Below are 21,714 nucleotides of genomic sequence, written 5' to 3'. Positions count from 1 at the left end.
CGGCATGACTGTGATATTTGGTATGTCAAATTCACGTCATTTATGTCATTGTCGTTTTTGCAGTTTTCTTTCGGTTTCAGTTTTGATTTTGTTTGATTGACTTTTCATTAAAATGTCTCTGATAAAATGATTAATAAGTGAAAACTGAAAAATGGCTACACTTTGCTTTTGAATATAATTTTTTTTTGTAAATAATTATGTTTGCTAAGACACATCGGAAAGTATTCAATCATTGTAATAATTAAAGATATATTTCGTTTTACTTTGGATACCCGACATACTTCGACTGATTTGCTCTTTGGTTTGTTTGATTTGGATCGATTGGTAAGGTAAGACCAGAATAACAGAATAATCCTAATATTACCAACAAAGAGTTTCTGGTACTCAGGACCAGAGATATCGCTTTATTTGTAACTACTGCCTCTCAATTCCGTGTTATGTGAAATATTTTCATAATAGTTTAGAAACTAAGGTCTCCCTACTCCCTCCCTAATTAATGTTAAGTAAATATGTAATTTTACAAAGATGTTCATCAATGCATCTAAAACGCATTGCCGAGTATCTGTATGCAATGCGTTTTGGTATTGTAAGATTACTAAAAGATAAATACTTTCATTTCTCATTTTTACCAATGGAACAAAATTGGTTGCACCAGCTTAACCTTCTTACAACCATGCTACAAGAGCTTGAGTTTCAGGGCCTCTGTGGCAACTAAGGTACTGCACTAAAATATTTCATTAACTTTTCGAATTTGTTAATAAATTGAAACATTTTGCTTATTGTTTAACAAAAACCTGTTAAAAAAATCATTGTCACTTTCTTTCAGAATTTTACTTAAATTGTCAGTCTAATAGTGGGGCAATAATGTCCAAGATATAAATACATTGTCTTCAGTATCAGAACAGAAAGTAAACCCTAGCAAGAAAAGTAGTGTTTTTTTGATACACCTCGTATCAATCGGGGTAACAGCAGTGCTCTGCATATTTTTGAATTTTTGGGTAAACAAAGAGGTTACTTTTTTATTTTTAGAACAAAACGGTTTAAGAATATACATTCTAAGATTTCATTAAAAGTTTCATACATCTTTAATAATCAGACAATTATTGTTTAATTGTATATGTTTCATATATAAAATCTCTCCAACAAGCAGACTCTCTCTCATAAACATGAATAGTATAATTTTCCCTTGAAAGTTTAAAAATTTTGATGAGCAGACACAATATTTGGAAAACTAGACAATAGTAGTTATAATGACAGCAAAATTTCCTTGGTATGCAGCAAGTGATTTTATGTTGCATTACGGTATTTTAATATATGTATACAATGTATTTGCTTAAATTATTCAGTATAGTAGGATGTAATTTGAAAATTTGATGTTAAAGTAAACATGAATTATTTTACCTAAAATTCTCAATTTACCATTTCTGATACCAGAAATAGTTGTCAACTTGCTTGTATTAAATAAGAGCCCTTGTACATTATTTTACTTTTAAATTCTGCATCCCTAAACACATTTTGTGTATAACGTCATATTGTTAGGTCTCAGCGTTTTTCGTGTATTTGACCTTCAATGAAAAAAGGTAATTTTAACATGAGAAATTTTACAGCTACATATCTTTACAGTCATTAAAGATATAATTTTAATATTTTGTACAAATATCAATAAATAAAGAGTATATTGTTTAGTCTTGTATAGTGTATATAAAAATTTGCTCTATTCATTTACATATTTATTTTTATATTTATTTATTTTGTTTTATTTACTTTGATATACAGGAACATCTCACTTAAGGAGACCAAAAATACTGACACTATTGGTGTGCTTATAAGGGCATTCATAATACAAGGTATTACAGAATGTTGTGAGGAAAATTTAAGGACAGATTGTACATCTACAAATATGAAAAGAAGTTCATATAAACATGGGTCCGGAAATAATGGATTTTTAATTAATACAATAATTATAATTCATAATAATAATTTTTATTTCGAAAACGGTTTGCCGCAACGAAAAAGTACAAGAGGCACTTTTTAAGCAGAATTAATGTGACTTTAATAAAGCGACACTAATTTTTGTAAAAACCAGTGACGTACAGTTTTTCTCTCTAAACATAAAGGCTTACCGGCATGAATGCCACCGATGTAAGTGCTTTAGAAAACAATTTTGTACACGTAAATGTGACCTTTAATGATACATTTGCGTGTACTAAAACTCATCTCAATATTTCAACGGGTTTTCGATAAATGTAAAATAAACTATTGAAGACGGAAAAGTTAAAATACCCCGTATCATGAAAACGGAGCATTTTCTGACCTATGTTTATATGAGCTTTTTTCTCATATTTGTAAATGTACAGTCTGTCTTTAAATTTTCTTTTTCTTGTTTGTTCTGTAACATCTTGTATATGAAAGGGAAAAATGTAGAAAGATTTAAAAAGTTGTAATTAACAAATTGCATCTGTGGTACCTACCTGAAAAAATCTGTGCAATAACAAAATTGTACTGCTCAACATAATAAAAGTATTTTTAATACCTTACACTTTTTCTGCTACATTTTGATGCAATTGTATTAAAAAAACATAACTTTAATTGAAATGTTACTGTTTATGATTAATTTTCAATAGGTAAATAACCTAGTGCAAACTACTACATCTTACATCTTTATGTAATATGCAGGCGTAAAGTCTGGCAAATTTGCAAATAAATATGCTTCCTATACCTACTAACGTGAACTTACATATTTAATTTTACAGATAATTTTTGAAAATGGATAAAATAACAGATGAGGATCGAAGGAGGAGGTTGCATTTACTTAGGAGCAAAATTCAAGATCCACAAGGCAAAGGCAATATTGACTGCCTTTTAGATACAGTTCAAGCTCTTTACACAGACTGTGACCATCCTGCCATTAAAAAGTTAAAAAATGTAGAAATGTACCTAAATAGGTGTAAGTTTAACTATTTTATGTAAGAAAGACAAGTGGTATAAGTCAATTTTTGAAAATTAAAATTTTGTGTTTCAAGTATTCCAAAATCATAAATTAGCTCTCATGTTCATAATTTTAATATGAGCAATCCTAAAGAACCATGTAGAGATTTTATTAAATTATAGATGATGCCTTTGCCAATGATATTATTAATCTAAGAATGAAAACTGATGACTTTGAGCATATTAAAGTTATCGGTCGTGGTGCATTTGGAAAAGTGCAACTGGTGCGACATAAGCACACAAGGAAGGTAAGTGGTTACATGTTTTATTGTTGTTTAATTACAGTGACCAATTGTTCCTTTATAGACTAGATTGATATTAAAATAGAAGCCAAAATTAGCAATATTTTATTGTTATTATTTGTGATTTTTTTGTATGTCAATTTTTTTATGACTAATGGTATGTTATAAACTTTCTGCCACAAAATTATTGACATTAAACTGGCTCCTGGTCGCCATTTTAAAACTTACAGATATCAATTTTATTTCGAAACGTAGTATTTTATGTCTTACACTATTCCTCAAATTTTTTAACTGGTATGTCAATTTATTTCAAAGTTAGCAGAGCGGCAACAGCCTTTAAACGTATACTGTACAAGATCATATTTTGGTAAACTTTAAAGTGCCCATTTTATTCATTTAAACGCAATAGCAACTTCAACTAAAACGTGATATTTTTGTTTTAGGTTTTTGCAATGAAAAGATTAAGCAAAGCAGATTTGATTAAAAGATCTGACTCCGCCTTTTTTTGGGAGGAACGTCACATAATGGCTCACGCGAAATCAGATTGGATAGTTCAACTGCATTATGCTTTTCAAGACGCGAAGCATTTGTACATGGTTATGGATTATATGCCTGGAGGAGATATAGTTAATTTAATGTCGAATTATGAAATACCTGAGACATGGGCTAAGTTTTACACCATGGAGGTAAGTTTTAATGTTTTGTTTACCCCTTTGTGTCTAATTTGCTCTAATATCAATTTTTGAATGTATATTGAGTTTCACATTCTAATCATACCCTCAGAATAATACCATAACATTAGTTGACATCTATGCATGTGAAAATGGAATATAGTAACTCTAATACCTTTAGTGTTTTACGCTATTTAAGGAACGATAGCAGGGTTTTATCGAAACATCATGATAGGTGAAAATTATTTATTGATAAATCTGACCATATAACAATAACAATATTTTTGTCAATGAGCCATGTTTGTGATATCTGTTGAGCAAACATTTTGACAGTGTCATTATCTTTGTATTGATGGTACTTCATTTACATTCAATAAAAAGAGATGAGAAAATATTATTTATGAACTAAACTTGTGAATGGAATTGACTATAAATTCTTATACCTACCTTCAATTGGCGACGAAATGAAAAGATTTAAGAAGTTATCTAGTTTAATTGAAGAAAGCGTTTCTTTAGGTGGTGCTTGCATTAGACGTCATACATTCAATGGGGTTCGTTCATCGAGACGTCAAACCCGATAATATGCTCCTTGATAAATATGGCCATTTGAAACTGGCAGATTTTGGTACTTGTATGAGGATGGATTCTGATGGGTTAGTTCGGTCCAATAACGTCGTCGGAACTCCCGACTACATTTCTCCGGAAGTGTTGCAAAGCCACGGAAAAGGTAAGTAAATTTTTTTACATAAAACATCTTTCACGTTTGTGACAACACTGATATCTTTTTTAACATTTTAGGAATATATGGAAGAGAATGCGATTGGTGGTCTGTCGGCATATTTGTCTACGAAATGCTAGTCGGCGAAACGCCTTTCTATGCTGACAGTCTCTTAGGCACATACAACAAAATCATGTATCACGAAAGTAACCTTATTTTCCCGGAAGAAGTGGAAATCTCAAAGGAGGCGAAATCTCTTATACAGGGTCTTTTGTGTGATAGAACGCGGCGTCTAGGCAGAAATAGTGTAGGAGAGATAAAAAATCATCCATTTTTCATTAATACCGAGGGTTGGTCTTTTGATAATTTGAGAGATTCGGCACCTCCCGTTGTTCCCGAGTTGGTGAGCGATGACGATACCAGGAATTTCGACGACTACGAAAAGGACGAAACTCCTGAGGAGGTAAACTATCCTTTGTACGCCCAAATTATTATAGATGAAATTTAAAAAATGAATTCATAAAATCATGCTTTCCCCTGCAATTGAATTATTTTCTGTAGGTTCTAAATTTATTATACCGTCTGTCTCAGTTAGGAAACTTTTTTGGCATATGTTAAAAACAAGTTAAACAAGTTTGACCTAATTTCATGAATCTGTAATACATATATTTGTAATTGATTTTTTAGGTGTTTGCGGTGCCAAATACCTTTGTTGGCAATCATCTTCCCTTCATAGGATTCACTTATAACTCAGATTCCAATCTTTTACCTGGAGATGTCGTAGATAGTAATAAAAGTAATCACGTATACACAGATAAAAATACTAATGCTCAAGTTAGTAAATTAGAATCATTATTAGAACAAGAGAAAAATAATGTAGAAACTTTAGAAGCGAAACAACGAATATTAATAATTCAGTTGGATTCCTTGGCTCAACGTGAAGGCGACTTAAGGGATGAAATATCCAAGTACGAAAAGGAATTGACGTTGCTTAAACATAGTTGTAAAGAGTTGCAGAGAAAAGCAGATACGGAAAGTGATTTGAGAAAAAATACCGAAAAAATGTTGTCAGATCTTCAGCACAAATTCGAGGAGGAACAGAGTAGGAGAACCAAAGAGATGAATAACAATCAACAGCATAATGATAAAATTCATTTGCTCGAAAAACAAATAATTGATATGCAGGAAAAATTAAAAGTAGAGACAGAAAGTTGTCAGAGATTGCGTAAACAATCCACAGAACTAACCATGGCCAAAACGAACTCTGAAATGAAAATGGGCGAGTACCAAGCTTTGATGCAATCGCTTCAAAATCAAAAGGACGCTTTGCAAAATGAAGTGGTTTTGTTACAAGAACAACTGAATCAATCCAGAAATACTTTAGCTCAAGCCTCGGACAATCAACGATTATTAGAATCAAAATTAATATCAGTAAATCACGAGCTGGAGAACACAAAAGAAAAAGAATATAAAACAGCAACTGATAATATTCAGCTTAGTGAGAGGGTGTCTTATTTGGAAAAGGAGAATGCCGGATTAACTGCAGAATTAAATACTGCCCAAAAGAGATACCAGTTAGAGGTTAAGGCGCACGAGGAAACTGAGAAAAGTCGAATGATGAATAAGGAAGAGGCCAACATGGAGGTAGTAAAAGGTAAGTCGTTTTTGGAACAATGGTCTTAAGATTTATTGTTGAGAAGTTTGTGTTTAATAATATTTTTAAAATTATTATTATTATTTAATGCAGATCTTATGGGGAGAATAATATCTGGTAAATACATTTGTATAGGTAGTATTCTTTGTTGTTTGCATGGTGTAAGTCCAGTGACTTTTCCACACCTGAAATACATGTAGTTTTTGAGGAGAATTCAAATATTATTTACGACTTATAGGGTGATAGTTCTGTAAGTGTAAGCATGGAATCTCGAATTTTTATTTGAAGAGTTACAAAGTCAGTTAAATTATGACAAACTGTTAAGTTAGGGCAAGAATAATTTTTTCTGTCGAATTTACTATACTGAATGACACAAGAGATAGAACACCATGTATATTTACCTGCTTTCGGATTCCACGTCAAATTTTAAGGAATTAAAACGTAACATCACCTAGATTTATCTGACTGCTTTCGAAAAAATGGCCATCAATATGTTGATTTAAAAAGAAATTCGTATATCTTTTGAATTCCTTTTCAGAAATATTACATATGTCATACGTACTTCCGATAATTAATGAATCCGTTGCATATTTTACGTTTTTTCCTATTTAACATGCATTGAATAGAAAAAAGTGCATGTCTAACATAAATTCAACAAAACAACTACTGCGTGCAGCTATACAATTATGTATTTCCTAAAAATAAATCTCCCGTAAAACAAACCATGAATTGTTATTGGTAATTATCTTATTAGTGTTCAAAACAATGCTTGTTCTTTAATTCTGATTAATCATCGTGATAATGTGCTCATTTTGCTGCATCTTGCAATTTTTCTATTTGTTGTATGATTTCGAAGTTTTCCCTCTGAATTTTCTTATAGTTTTTTCCATTGTTTGAAACGTACTTTTCAATTCCCTGATGTGTGACTTATATGCCAATATCTTTTCCGAACATGCATTTCTTGTTATTTCGCTTTTTAATAGAATGGTGACTTTGCTGAAGTCTTGTTTAAAATAATTTTAATTTTCTAAATAGCTTTTTTTTTGTCTTGGAATTTTACTATTTTTGCCTGCAGAAATACAATTTTTGATTTAAGTTTTGCCACTTGTTGTTTTTCAGCATTTAGGTCTGAAGCGCATAATCTGTACATAAATTCTTCCTTTTGTAAGTCATCATATAGTTTGTTGATAGCTAGGTTGTCCATTTTCTTATTTGTATTGTAAACTGAAAATACATCACTAATTATTTGTTAGTCACAAAAAATGTGTCGTGTGGTTCATTAGAAATGTTTAATTAAAGCGCTTCAAACGAAACTCAACGAAGAGAAAAGTGCAAGGCAAAAAGCAGACCTGAACTTCCAGGAGAAGGAAAGGCAAATCTCAATGTTGTCGGTTGATTATCGTCAAATTCAACAGAGGCTGCAAAAATTGGAAGGCGAATATAGGCAAGAGATAGAAAAAGGACGAGCTTTGCATTCCCAGGTCGAACAGGAACAGCAGAAGAAAACCATTTTACAATCGGAAATAACTCAACAAACCAACGAGCTCACCAAATTGAAGACTAGGGAAGCTCAATTAGCAGCCGATATCCAGCAATTGCAGGTAAGTTTGTAAGGGTCTTATTCTATTTTTTGTAAAGATGTAACATACGGGTATTCATTTCAATTTCGCATTTGGGGGAATTTTTTCTTAAAAAAAGGCCTTTTTTCTCGAATCATCTATTTAGGTGCTTTAGTTGTTATCATACAAAATTTCATAGTTTTTAACATCTGTAAATTGTGCTGTTGCGTAAATTTATTAACATAACGAGTATTAATGAACACTAGAAAAAGTCTACACCCTGCTAGATGTTAACGAGCGACCGCTAACTCGCACTCCACATTGTGCTGACTGAGCTACAAAAAGATACTGGTAAACTCAAGTTACTGAAGAACCAATTTTCAATAACTAAGGCGTGTACTGTGTAGATTTTGTCTGTGTTCGCTGGTCCTAAATTCATTTTTTCTACCGTTAACTACCACTAACTGAACTAAGATATAAACAAACACTTGCGATTTATTTTACTTACAATGCTTACACTCTGTGTTGTATTGTTAAATGGTATCAAATCACAAATAGAAGTTATTATCGGAAGTATTATCAAAATTACTCACACTCAATTATCGATTATCCTTTGTGTGTCTACAGTAAAGTAATCCGTGTATGCAATGTTTAAATATTATACAAAGGTGTGTCGTCCCAGAATTTGTCATAACCGTATTTAAAAGATACTGAATAGTGTTAAAATAATTAAATAAGTGAAGTTTTGCAATATTTAAATTCCAGAAATCCTTATCTATTTTATGTTGTGCTCATTTTCTAGACTCATTAGTCTATTGTGAAACAAGAACCAATACCAGCGTTTTACTGCAGTGAAATTTTCTCCGTAATTTACGATATTTTTTGGAATCACTGATTATCGTCAATGTAAATAATTTGTTATCCTTTAATTTATAAGTTTACGATTTTGTGCCTTTTATTAGGGTTCTAGAAAACTCATAGAAGAGGAGTTAATGAGAGTAAAAAGAAATTGGCAAATGGATCAGCTGCAAATGAAAGAGCTCCAGGATTCCCTAGAGACTGAACAATATTTTGCCACCTTGTACAAGACGCAAGCCCAGGAATTCAAAGAAGAGGTCGACGAGAAGGTTCGTGTAAACAAAGAATTTGAAGAAGAGCGTAGTTCGCTCAAGCATCAGTGTCAATTGGCTCTGGCTAGGGCAGATTCCGAGGCGTTAGCCAGATCCATTGCGGAAGAAACTGTAGCCGATCTTGAGAAAGAGAAAACCATGAAGGAATTGGAGTTAAAAGACCTGTTGTCCAAACACAGAAATGATATTAATGCAAAAGAAGTTGCTCTAAATGCCGTACGGGATCGGGAAATAGAAGTTAAAAGGCAAAACGACCAACTGCAACGTGAAATGGACGACCTGTCGCGGCTTTGTAAACAGTTGCAGGATGAACTCAAAAGGTTTCAATTCATTGAGGAATATTGTTTTTAGATTATATGAATCTACGCATTTCAGGGTATCCGACAATAGCGATGAAATTGAAAAATTACGAGCTAAACTTAAGACTGAAAGTTTGCTGAAGCAAACAGCCATTAACAAGTTACATGAAATAATGAATAGGAAGGATCTCAAAGAGAAACCAGGGAAGGCAAAAGTATCAAGCATTGATTTAAGACGGAAAGAAAAGGACCTTAAAAAATTACAACAGGAGTTAAGCCAGGAAAAGGAGAAGTATAATCAAGTAATTGCTACTTCCCAGAAGAATATTCAGGATTTATCGGTAAATATGGACACAATACATTACATTGGGTCACAAATTTCTTTTTTGTTAATTTTATGAATTTTTTGAGGCAAACTTCAATAAGTGATTTCCTAATGTGTGAAATAGGATTTCCTAATGAGTTTTATACGTGGCTTTTTCTAATTTTGCTGTAAAACGAAAACATTAGAAAGTTAGAAAATCTTGTTCATTGTGTCATATTCCCTAGCTACAACTAAATGAAGAAATTGCTAACAAACATCGCCTTCAGATGGAACTGGATAGTAAAGACGCAGAAATTGAGCAGCTGCAATTGAAACTAGCGGCTTTAAATAGTGAGACAGCCTCCTTAAGTTCTGCAGATAATGAAGGTAAATTGCTTGATTATGATATGTGTTGTTAATGGTGTATATTTTACTGCTTATAGGAGATGATGTGAACTCCGATTTTGTCTTCGAAGGGTGGTTATCAATTCCTTTAAAACAAAATATTAGGAGACACGGTTGGAAAAAACAATACGTTGTAGTTTCTAGCAGGAAAATTATATTTTATAATTCGGAGAGTGATAAGCAGAATACGGATCCTGTGATCGTTCTTGATTTGTGGTAAGTTAATGTTTATTTTGTAACTTTTTTAGTTCTTGCATCCTTAACATAAATTGTTCTGAAGATATACAGGGTGATTCATTGGGAATGGGACATGGCGAAACCCGAGATAGGGGACACCAAAATATGACGATTGGACGCAATATGCCTTATATCAATGTTGCGCATTTCAGAGTTACAGGGTGTTAAAAGTTAAAATTTTATTTTAAAATTCCTTAATAACTTTTTGTGTTTTCATAGCATCAACACCAAAATCGGTGTACTTAGGTTTTGTAAGATGCCAAATAAGGATTTTGATTTAATTTTTACGAAATGTCTAGAGGGCGCTAGTTACAACCCATCGCTTCGATATATTTGGTCATATTTTTTTATGAGTGCAACTAAGGTCAAATTTTATTCAATGTATTGAAAGAGCGTTTATTTTTACGCAAAAAAGGTATTCTTATTCAATTCCGATATCTCTCTTCGTTTACGAGATTTTTACCTATAAGCTAATTCGTGTTGTGCCATTTTAAATCCTCAAAAAGGGAGGTGGCTGTGATTCACTTGCATAGCAACGCATTACTTAACCATTGTTACTTTAGCTTGTCAAAGTAATTAGACTCTTTTCTTGTCATTTGCTCTTTTTAAGTAAAAAATAGTAATTTAAAAGTAAAAATGCCAAGGCATAATGACTTTTCCTTTAGTGAGATGCGCGATATGATTTGTGTTTTTGCTCAATTGCATTTTAACGGTCGTGCTGCAGCACGTAGTTATTTTGAATTATATCCCAACCGACAACAACCCAATCACAAATTATTCAGAAACCTGTACAATCGTTTGGGAGAAACAGGCTCTTTTCGCCCTCAAAGCCAAAACAATGATGCTCGAAGGACTATCCCGGTTGAACAGGAAGAAGAAGTTTTAGTACGAATTGCTGAAAATAAAACATTAAGTACACGTCGGTTAAGTGCAACGATGGGAATGAGTCAATCGTCTGTCTGGAGAATTTTACATAAAGAAAAATTCCATCCATATCATTTAACACCTGTTCAAAATTTGCTCGTTGAAGACCGTTCTGTTCGTTTAAGATTTGCTCAATTTTTGCAAGAGGAACAAAACGAAGATCCAAATTTTTTGAACAAAATTTTATTTACTGACGAGGCAACTTTCGCACGCCGTGGAATTTTCAACTGGAAAAGTAGCCATTTATGGGATTTTGAGAATCCAAATGCTGTACGAGAAACACATTTCCAACACGAATTTAAGATAAACATTTGGTGTGGTGTAATAGGTGACTTTTTTATTGGTCCTTTCGAACTTCCAGCCAATTTAAATGGCCTTCGGTATTTAAATTTTTTGCAAGGACAACTTAACGAACTTCTCGAAGATGTTCCATTATATTTACGTCAAAATATGTGGTTCATGCAAGACAGAGCGGCTCCACATTTTTCTCTCCAAGTACGCCAACATTTAAACAATGTTTTTCCACATCGATGAATCGGTCGTGGAAGTGAATTTCCGTGGCCTGCGAGAAGTCCAGACCTCAACCCATTGGACTTCTCAATATGGTCAAGTATGAAAGCAATTGTATACAAAGGGACAATTAATACTCGCGAAGAATTATGCCAAAAAATTCAACAAGCAGCTGATGAAATTAAGAAGAACGTCGATATACAATTTAGAATAAAAAGATCTTTGAGAAAAAGGTTAGTAAAGTGCATTGAGGTGGAAGGTGGTCATTTTGAACATTTGCTTAAATAAAACTTATTTTTCATTTGTTAATGGCTTTTCATTTGTTTAATACGGCAAAATATTTATTTGAAAATTAATAAAACCGAGTTAAAATGGAAGGACACGAATTAGCTTATAGGTAAAAATCTCGTAAACGAAGAGAGATATCGGAATTGAATAAGAATACGTTTTTTGCGTAAAAATAAACGCTCTTTCAATACATTGAATAAAATTTGACCTTAGTTGCACTCATAAAAAAATATGACCAAATATATCGAAGCGGTGGGTTGTAACTAGCGCCCTCTAGACATTTCGTAAAAATTAGATCAAAATCCTTATTTGGCATCTTACAAAACCTAAGTACACCGATTTTGGTGTTGATGCTATGAAAACACAAAAAGTTATTAAGGAATTTTAAAATAAAATTTTAACTTTCAACACCCTGTAACTCTGAAACGCACAACATTGATATAAGGCATGTTGCGTCCAATCGTCATATTTTGGTGTCCCCTATCTCGGGTTTCGTCATGTCCCATTCCCAATGAATCACCCTGTAGAAAAGTCGTCAATTTTTGAAAATTGCTTTCTCAGTCAAAATAAATTTATTCTTTTACAGCAAAGTATTTCACGTTCGTTCTGTCACGCAAGGAGACGTAATTAGAGCAGATTCCAAAGATATTCCCCGTATCTTTCAATTACTCTACTTGGGTGAGGGTGAAGCTCGAAAAACCTCGGAGGAACCCAATAATATGCTCGATACATCATCGGTCCGTAGTTTTGAAGACAAACCTGGGTTCGTCTCCCATAAAGGCCACGAGTTCCTGAATATATCTTACCACATGCCAACGGCATGCGAGGTGTGCCCCAAGCAAATATGGCATATGTTCAGGCCACCACCTGCCCTGGAATGTCGAAGTAAGTAGTTAAATACAATTAGGAAATAATGAAAGCTTTAAGCCATGCTATTAGTAAACGACTAAACTTTCGGCTGACAAAAAGTCGAGTTTGCGTAAACCATAACTCTTACGTCTGACTGCTAACGAAACATACACTCATTTGCAGGATGTAGGATAAAAATTCATAAAGACCACCTGGATAGGAAAGAAGATAATGTGCCGCCATGTAAACTGCATTATGATCCTTCGTACGCCAAAGAACTGTTACTTTTAGCATCTACGAATGAAGAACAGAGGCAGTGGGTATCTAGATTAAGTAGGAAAATCCAAAAATGCGGCTTCAAGGCGAATAATTCGAACTCCGATAACTCGAAGATATCACCGAGGTGAGTGACTGGATTGTAGTTTGGGCTGGCTGGGAATTTGCCTATTAGATGCTTGAACTTAGTACGCAGCAGGTGCTTAAAAATTATTTGTGTAGTTTAGCGTGGTTATTTTTGATATTCAATTTTTTAAATATTTTTTGATATTATCAGGGTTTATAGTGTCACTTTAATCATTTTGAAAGGCATTTGAGTGATATTTTGGGTTAATATCAAGTATTGCCCAATGTTTCATAAGTGCCTTCTTTAGTATGAAACTTAACAACAGTCATCTAAATTTTTGGTACATTCTGAACTGAAAAGAAGGAACCGAAAAACGTTGAGTCCAAAGGTGCTGAGGGTTTTCATTAGTTTTCAAGACTTTAGAATTATCAATATTTTAAATTCAAACTTATTAATTAATAAATCGCTTTAACCATTTAGAGCTACTAGATTAGGGTATTGGCAACTTTACTTAGAAGGTAATTTTTATGGAGGCTAGGAAACTGACTAATACTCTAAATTAATTTTTTAATGGATATTATAATCTTTGTCAGGTTACTAGGACTTTGGCCAATTGACCTTTAAGGCGTTATTTACTTGGCATATAATTCAACACACCTCGCATTCATTAATAATATAATTGAATGAAGTAACATATATTTGAAAAGCTAATAAAAACGTTTATCAGTCAGTTATATTTGAATAATTATAGTCTGAGTATTGAATTTGTGGAATTGCATCATTAATTATAAAACCATTTCTAAATGACAGCATGTGTTAGATAAGATTTTATTTTAATTATGAAGTTTTGAATTGTGTTTCTGTTAGGGGTAAAACTTAAGCTGGCGCTACATTGTTTTTTATTAAATAGGGCTACGGTTTGAAAAGCAAGTTTGTAACTAAGAAAAACTTTTTTTTTCGTCTTCAGCAAAACATTTTTGATGCTGTTGAGTTACAGGTGTTTTACCGACCTACCACATACGGTTAAGACATTATTTTTTTGTTTCATCCAGTAAATACATGTTAAAAAGCTTGGCAAACTATGACGCAACTCCATAAGTTCATTAGCTAAAGTTTACCAAAAATTTAGATGACCTTGAGCGGTTAAACAACGTTTGACGGCCATTTTTAAATTTGCATTTTCTGTAGCGGTTTGTTAAGCTTTATATTAAGTTTTAAAGTTATTGGTAAAAGTACCCACTCGCAAAAGAATGTACTCAAAGATGGTCTTATTCCTATTTTTGCTTTAAGTTGACAATTTACAAAATATTCTTAACATGTCAGTGTACTTATACCAACAAAACGAGCTGTTTGGTAGATAGTTGTTAAAATTAGGTGCACCTTAGATAGAAATACGTATAAATGGTGAAGTAGTGCAAACTTTTATAAAGTCTAGCAACTCTGAAAATTGCGACAAAATAATTTCCTTAAAATGTGGCAACACAATTACGTCAACCTAAAACTGTCAATCTTGCAGGAATGATTTTCATCCAGTTTCCGCGAAATGGTTTTGACCTTTGGTGTAATATAAGATAAGTGTCCATTATTGACTATTAAATAATAGTAATTTTTTAAAAGTTTTATGAATCTGAAACGAGCTAACCATTGCGGATATGTAATTTTTCATACAAATACTTAGTCTTTGTCAACAAAGACTCGAAAGATACGAACATGGTTTGAACCGTAAGGGCAAACTAAACATAACAAACATTACTTAAGTATTAAGGCTGTGTCCAACAATTGCCTCAAATTCAGGAGTTGTTCTTCAAAATTCCTATGATATTACATATCTCTCAATTATAATTAGCAACGCTGCAAATCAAATATTTTTTAAATGTTTTCTTTGTTACATTCTTTAATAAGATTTTTATTTCTAAGCTCTATCATTTAAAATCTTTGAGACATTACCGTTTACTTCGTTTATTCACCCACCCCATGGAATTAAGTAAAACGTCGTTGAGTGACCTCGTTGTTTGCAAGTTAGATATAAAATTTGCATTCCTTCACCAGCTGCAAGGTTTACAGATTTTCAGTTGTATTCGTAGAGTAGAATGGTACGTTATTTTTTTGCCTGAAGCATTTGTTAAAATAAGGACTTTTGCACATATGTAACAAAGACCATTGAGCAGCTAACAGTCATTTACCCCCATAGTTTCAAGCCGAACTCAGATGTAATTGTAGTTTAAATTGATAATTTTATATGCATAATTGTCAATTTAAGTCACTCTTAAGCTCAGTTTGTGGGCCTATGGGGATATGGGATATTAATGATTCATCAATGATATTCTTGTATTTTAAAAAGGATATTTTACTTCAATTCTCTATTCATTATGACCAAACATATTAGAGTTTTGGTAATATTTTTGTAAGCATTCCAGTAAGTACTATTTAAAAAAAAATTGACATTGACTACAGCTTAAGACATTCTCGTCCTAACTAAACAGATCAAGCCATTCTAATTTTCACTAACATAATAGCGTTTTACTGTCCTATAAATTGCGACATATCACCTGAAAAAGTTTTTTTACATATAGACTGTGATTTAAATAATAGTGAGCTCGTTGTTTTTAAAAATATTGTGTAGAATAAAAGCAGTTTCGCATTTATTTTATTATATCCGAACTAATTTTATATATCTAAGAAAGGGTCAAAGGCACGCGTTGCCATTTTTTTTTCCCATAAGTGAATATACAGTTTCTTTCAAAAGTGCCGGAACGGCCAAATATCTCAGGAAGAGCTTCACTAAAATTTACCAAATTTTCTTTATGGAGGTTATTTGTGAAGGTCAATTCTTTTCAGATGCTAATTGTGGTTAACTTTAATAAACTTGGCAACATGCCTTTATCATAATTGAATTATGCGTCACAAATAATCCCGTTATAGAAAATATTGTCATTTTATTTAAGCCTTGTCTGAAATATTTGACGGGACTTTTGACTAAAAGTTGTGGTTGGAAAACTATACCAAGTTTAAGTAAAGCAGTTATGGGAGGCTGAATTGGTTGCTTTAAAAAAATTAAGTATGCACAATATCTAGGCAGCTGTAAACTTCATAACATTGCAGTTATCATCATTGAATCCTAGTATCATCAATCACCTCCCTGTAGGAAATTTGAAAATGTTTACTAAAGCTGCTCCTGAAATATTTGAGTATTCTGGGATTTTTGAAAGATATTGTTATATTAAAATAATGTATTTATTGTATTTGTAAGTTTAATAAAGACTAGAATTGGTTGGACGGTTTTCAGTATATGTTCAACATATTTCATTAAACTATTAAATCCCTAAAACAGTGTTTTGGTCAAATTTTCCTTACATAATATCGCTTATATCAGTAATTTGTGTTTCCTTAGTTTCCCTTCAGGTCATAGACTGTGAAAATGAAAGCATTATTGTGCTAGAATGTTTAATTTTTTTCGTATTCATTTGAAAATTTTAAAGTCCTGTGTATCAATAATGAAGCATTTGCAACATCATATTGAAACAAAGAATAATCTTAATTCTATCTAAGAAATCGCCTCTTAAAATATTTGCTTGTAATTTCCTGGCACTCTGTATAGATCACTTCCTACTTTTTCTGTACAAAATTTCACGTATATGGACGTTTGTCTTGTTTGTTTTTTAAATAATGTATAATAAGTCATCAATTACCGTAGAAATCGACTGAACGAAACCCGGTAAAACTAGGTTTAATCGATAGAGCATCGATAAGAAAATATATAAATTTGGTACGTCTCTAAGAGATGGTTCTTCACTGTCCAGTTAAGAAGCAATAGTTGTCAGTTATTAACTAACTGGCAAATCAAACGTTTTTTAAACTGAAGATATGCCAAGAATTGAAGTGCTATTTCACATGCAGTTTCGCAGCACCTTGAATAATTGGCACATAAACCACTACTAAAAATGTATAACTTTTTTATCTGAAACATCCTCATTTTTGTATATTTTGTACATAAAACTAAAAATACCACCGATCTTTCACACGCCGTTCAATACGTCATTTTTGTTGTTCAAAAACTAATTACGCTTAGGGCAAATAATTTTTTTTAAAAGGATTAACATAGAGTTCAAATAAAAGCAAACATACGGACATGAGGGTTTTGAAGGACAAAAGTACCTTTTCAATTAGCTATTTTTTTTCAAAATAATGAACTCGTATCATATATGTAGACCTCTTGGTAGATTTTCTGCGAAAATAAACTGTAGGGAAAAGCTCTTTTAACTGGCAGTTCTTATGATTTCTCAACAACAAACTTTCAACTTTCCTTTTATTTTTGCGGCATTATTGACGAAAATTTCGGCGGCTCCTACCTGTTGAGCTTTAATTGATATGATAAATGAACAGCCATTTAGGACATATTAAGCCAGTATGCCAAAAAATGTAAGTAAATTCGGTTTGTCAGCCCTAAAAAGCTCTTTGTAGTACTGCCATTTCAAATTTGTTTAATATACGTACGTTGAATTTCGGAAAATTTCAATTCGTCAACTTTTGATTCGAAACCTCCGTCTCGTGCATCCGTTTTCAGATTTCTCTAATATTTGAAATTATATATAAAAATTATTTCATGTTAATCGTTTGAATTCTGATAATTTAAAGCAGCTTTGTCTGACTCGTCCAATAGGAACTCCAAAATATGCAGAAAAACTCTCTCTTTGTTGCGTGCGTTGCGTTAAGATCATGACTATAAAATTTGAACGTAAATATAGGTAAACACTTCTTGCAGTAGTTACTTGCATATATTATTTCATTTTTTCTCAGAGAATCTACACGGTCCAGCTTGAAGCCATATATGAACTCCCAGCAGCGGTCAGCCACGTTGCCGGCCAATTCCTCAATGGGGGCCAAATGACACAAGAAGTTGAAACTTCGAGTTAAGCGATCCTACAACGTGGCTTCCTAGCCCGTTAGTGATAAATAACTTTTTAAGCATCTGCCTCAGCTGTTCAAGTTGCGATTGTGTTCGCTTATAGTTTGATGACTTTACTAAGCCTTTGGTATGTGATATATGAATTGTTTTGCGCGAAGTTGTGTTTCACAACTATTATAATATTTAATTTGGTGTTCACGTAGTTGGGAACGAAAGGACTCAAAGAACTCAACATTAGAAAATTGTTTGATTGGCGAAAACTACGTTCTTTGTGTCTGAATCATTTAAGTTGGCAACGAAGTAGTAATGAAATGAAGTCTGGTTTTGACTGGACTAGGGTAGATGAGCAGGTATTTTCGAATCCGAGTTCATTAATTATTTATGTCGCAATGTGTGCCTTGTGAGTGTTTCAATAATATTGCCAAACGGAAGAATTTGCTGAGAGTGATTGTTAGGACTTCCTTTAATAATAGACCCTTTTTTCAGTTAATTACTCCACATGATTAAAGTGGAGAAAAACCAAGTGTTCGATGATTTCAACTGAATAAATATGCAATCGAATTTGAAACGTATCTAAGAAGTTTTAAGCAATAAATTAATGCGATCGTAGTTTATGCTATTGCTCGAAATGGAGGCCTCAAGATCCAAACGCATAAAGTTCCTGTTTAATTAAGCAAAAAATACGTTAGTCAGTTAAATTTCGTGTTGATAATAATTATTACTGTGAGTAATGTTTGGATTACTAATTATTAATCTGCTCTTTACGAATTAAAATCGTAACTTAGAAACAAGATAAATATTAAGCCAAAATAATTTTTTAACCATTCGCCAGCGATGTATAAGTGAACTTTAAGCGTTTTTGCTTTCAACTTTTTTAGACGTGAATTTCCAAAACTTATTAAAACGTCTTGCATAACAATTTGTCTTGTTTACCGCATAGCGGAAATCAATTAAATTAAGTATTTAATTTAGACAAAAATCACCTTTTAATTATTTTGATTCGATCGGGCCAACTGCGCAAAGCTAAAAAATACCGTTGCATACCTGCGTAAAATATGTAGTAATGAAAACTGAAATATTTGTAGGCTCATTTTGTTTGTTAACAATATCTGAGGACTGTTATCTTAAATGCTGCTGAAATTAGAGTGAAATTGTAATGCGCTGTGAGGCAGTTTGCTTTGCTTGTTTGATAACGGTGAAAATGCTTATTCTTGCTAAATAGCTGAATAGGTAAAAAACAACTGCCTAATTTATACTATTAATATATTGCAGTATACAAATTATAATCAAAATTATTTAATAAGGAATTTTCAAACTCAATGTACCTAAAATGGAGCATTACACACCAAGGTCGTGAATAATGCACGTTAAAATCCGAACATTAAATTCAAATCACGTGCGGTGCCGAGAGATCTAAGACGCAAGGATCATAAGCATTTTACAACCGCAATATATATACAATTTTTCCATTACTAAATTTAACTAGATTTTATAAAATTACACTAAACTTATCTAAATTGAGCATATATTAATTCTAATATACAAAAACGCAACAGGCCGTGAATTATAAAATCCATAGTGACGATTTATTTGATATTTATTTCCATGGCAACCATAAATAAGACAGCAATAGGGATGATGGCATTGACCGATTAACTCAGAAGGTAAATAATAAACCCTATACGTACCATTATTAACCTGTTATTCAACCGTTTTTAGAAACAAAAGCGAAAAAGCATCCTTTAGTGTCATTTAACGTATCCAATAATAGTGTTTTGTAAAGCTAATACTGAAAAAGAGTTCTATATGTTCAGTTTTAGAGAATTTTGGAAATCCCCGGAAAAAAGTTTGAACAGTTAAGAAACCTCAAGTTGGTGTAGAAATATCAGAAGCATGTTTGAATATCGTGGCATGTCTTATGGATATCTTGATATATCTTAGACCATGAAATGTTTAATGGTAAATAGTAAATGATTTAATCATCGCGGTACGTTTATAGTTCACTGCCTACTGCGAGATATTTTTTAATGATCACCCGTTATCATAATTTGAACATTTTAGAAGAGTATAGTGGCGTGCTATGTTTTGTCTATATTTCTATTATATAGATTGGTACCTCTCATCCATAGGATTTGTTAGTGATTGCGATTTGGGCACTTGAAAAATTTTTAGCTCACGTCTAATTTAAGAAAAAAATCCACAGTGAACAAGCCTTTCTTAGCTATTGAATAAGGCGCTACTTAAGTCATCTAAGAATAAGGATCTCTTTCCTTATTTTTATTACTTAAATTACCAACAATTACTCCCAATACGTATTTAAAAGTATTCGTCTGTTTTCCTGCATAAAGATTTTGGTTCGAGCGCTCGTAAATGCTGATCTAGCAAATAAGCGACAAATATCTTGTCCTGCTTACTTGAGTTCCACCTCATGTTCTTGTCAAACTCTTCCTAAATTAGCTCATTCCTCATGATTTCAAAGGTAGGTACAAAATCCTTTATCCTGTTATTCCGGATTGTTGCAATGAGTGAAACTTTGTAACTTTTGATGCTTCGGGATCTGTGACTTAAGTTCGGTATTACAAACGGTCATTGAGTTTCGGGAAGTGTCGCATTAATATTAATCCACATTCCTTTTATTGCTATCACAAAATCTTTATTAATTTGTTGAATATTTGTTAATTTTTTTATTGTACAAACTACCTAGTTAAAGTATTTAGATAAGCGCTGTAATAATTATAATCTAAGACATTATTTTTGCAACAATTTTATCTGATAATGTGCATTGTGCCTTATTTTTGTATCGATCTGCGAAGATTGAATAATTATACATATATATTTATATATATAAGTATACATACAAGGTGTTCCTTAATGTCGTGCTTCCCGAAATCATTTTATAAAGAAAAGTTCTTTTAAAGGAGTGTCATCAACAGTTTAAAAGTTTAGCTACAATATTGAAATATTTCTTTTTAAATCGTTATTTTTGAAATTCTTCGATGCACTTTAGGTATCACTTTAATTTCAGTATGCGCCAATATAGCATAAAGTTTCATATTTTAATCAGAAAGTTTTATTCTTTCGCCCCCCTAGTGACGTCCTCGCATGCGCGTTCTCCGATATTTTTTTTTTTTTGTGATTAGCTTTTAATTTCTACATAAAATGGTTTCTTACACTTTTCTCGTCGCACCGTTCTTAATTAAAACAATCAAATGATTTCGTTCAACAGTATTCGCGATTAATTTAATAACACATAAATTTAGTTATTCCAGAAGGAATTACGTTTTTCCAATATTTATTTTCAAAAAAATGCTGATAAAGTGACTTGATTGTACTCAAAAGTTCAGGAGGTATTAAAAAATATTGACAGAAAAAAGGAAAAAATTCTTTGGAAAAAAACACGCTATAAACAAAAATTAAAGCTGTTGTAGGAGATGTTCATATGAACTTTTCTTCATAAAATATTCTGAGAAATCACGCCTTGAAATATTAGCACGACATTAATGAACACCCTGTATAGCGACATCCTCGGCCACTTCATAATTATGTATATACTTCGATCTACCTATTATGAAATAAAAAATAAGCCAAAATGGGTAATTTTAAAAATAAATTGTTCTTATTTATTGATCTGGTTTTTTTCTGAGTGGTGACTAAAGGATTGCGATTCAAAATTTAGGACGTGCCTAA

General features: G+C 32.4%; 2 protein-coding genes across 4 annotated transcripts; both read left to right on the top strand.

Annotated features, from left to right (window-relative positions):
• The first annotated feature begins 70 nt into the window (after positions 1 to 70).
• On the top strand, positions 71 to 21,650 carry Rok (Rho kinase). Of its 3 annotated transcripts, none has more exons than XM_066400646.1 (16): positions 71 to 324; positions 2,754 to 2,947; positions 3,112 to 3,236; positions 3,674 to 3,916; positions 4,418 to 4,628; positions 4,700 to 5,082; positions 5,307 to 6,273; positions 6,367 to 6,390; positions 7,573 to 7,874; positions 8,795 to 9,282; positions 9,338 to 9,602; positions 9,811 to 9,952; positions 10,009 to 10,186; positions 12,516 to 12,814; positions 12,962 to 13,181; positions 17,919 to 21,650. In XM_066400646.1, the coding sequence occupies exons 2-16, from the start codon at positions 2,767 to 2,769 to the stop codon at positions 18,007 to 18,009; spliced, it is 4,119 nt and encodes a 1,372-aa protein (XP_066256743.1). In that variant the 5' UTR covers positions 71 to 324; positions 2,754 to 2,766; the 3' UTR covers positions 18,010 to 21,650. The 3 variants fall into 3 exon arrangements, with proteins under 3 accessions (XP_066256743.1, XP_066256742.1, XP_066256744.1); XM_066400645.1 differs by having other exon boundaries at positions 72 to 329; XM_066400647.1 differs by lacking the exon at positions 6,367 to 6,390 and having other exon boundaries at positions 72 to 329.
• On the top strand, positions 10,828 to 11,855 carry LOC136415995 (uncharacterized). Its single transcript, XM_066400948.1, has 2 exons — positions 10,828 to 11,626; positions 11,766 to 11,855. The coding sequence occupies exons 1-2, from the start codon at positions 10,844 to 10,846 to the stop codon at positions 11,853 to 11,855; spliced, it is 873 nt and encodes a 290-aa protein (XP_066257045.1). The 5' UTR covers positions 10,828 to 10,843.
• Positions 21,651 to 21,714: the final 64 nt, after the last annotated feature.

Source organism: Euwallacea similis, chromosome 21 (assembly GCF_039881205.1).
Source record: "Euwallacea similis isolate ESF13 chromosome 21, ESF131.1, whole genome shotgun sequence".
NCBI lineage: Eukaryota > Metazoa > Arthropoda > Insecta > Coleoptera > Curculionidae > Euwallacea > Euwallacea similis.
This window is presented reverse-complemented; position numbering and strand designations above follow the sequence as displayed.

Bases quoted from the DNA above. Each gene is read 5' to 3' on its own strand.
- Rok (XM_066400646.1), top strand. From the start codon at position 2,767: ATGGATAAAATAACAGATGAGGATCGAAGGAGGAGGTTGCATTTACTT. The intron at 9,283-9,337 runs GTTTCAATTCAT...TACGCATTTCAG, and splicing joins TTGCAGGATGAACTCAAAAG to GGTATCCGACAATAGCGATG. The intron at 9,953-10,008 runs GTAAATTGCTTG...TACTGCTTATAG, and splicing joins AAGTTCTGCAGATAATGAAG to GAGATGATGTGAACTCCGAT.
- LOC136415995 (XM_066400948.1), top strand. From the start codon at position 10,844: ATGCCAAGGCATAATGACTTTTCCTTTAGTGAGATGCGCGATATGATT. The intron at 11,627-11,765 runs GTACGCCAACAT...TTGTATACAAAG, and splicing joins CTCCACATTTTTCTCTCCAA to GGACAATTAATACTCGCGAA.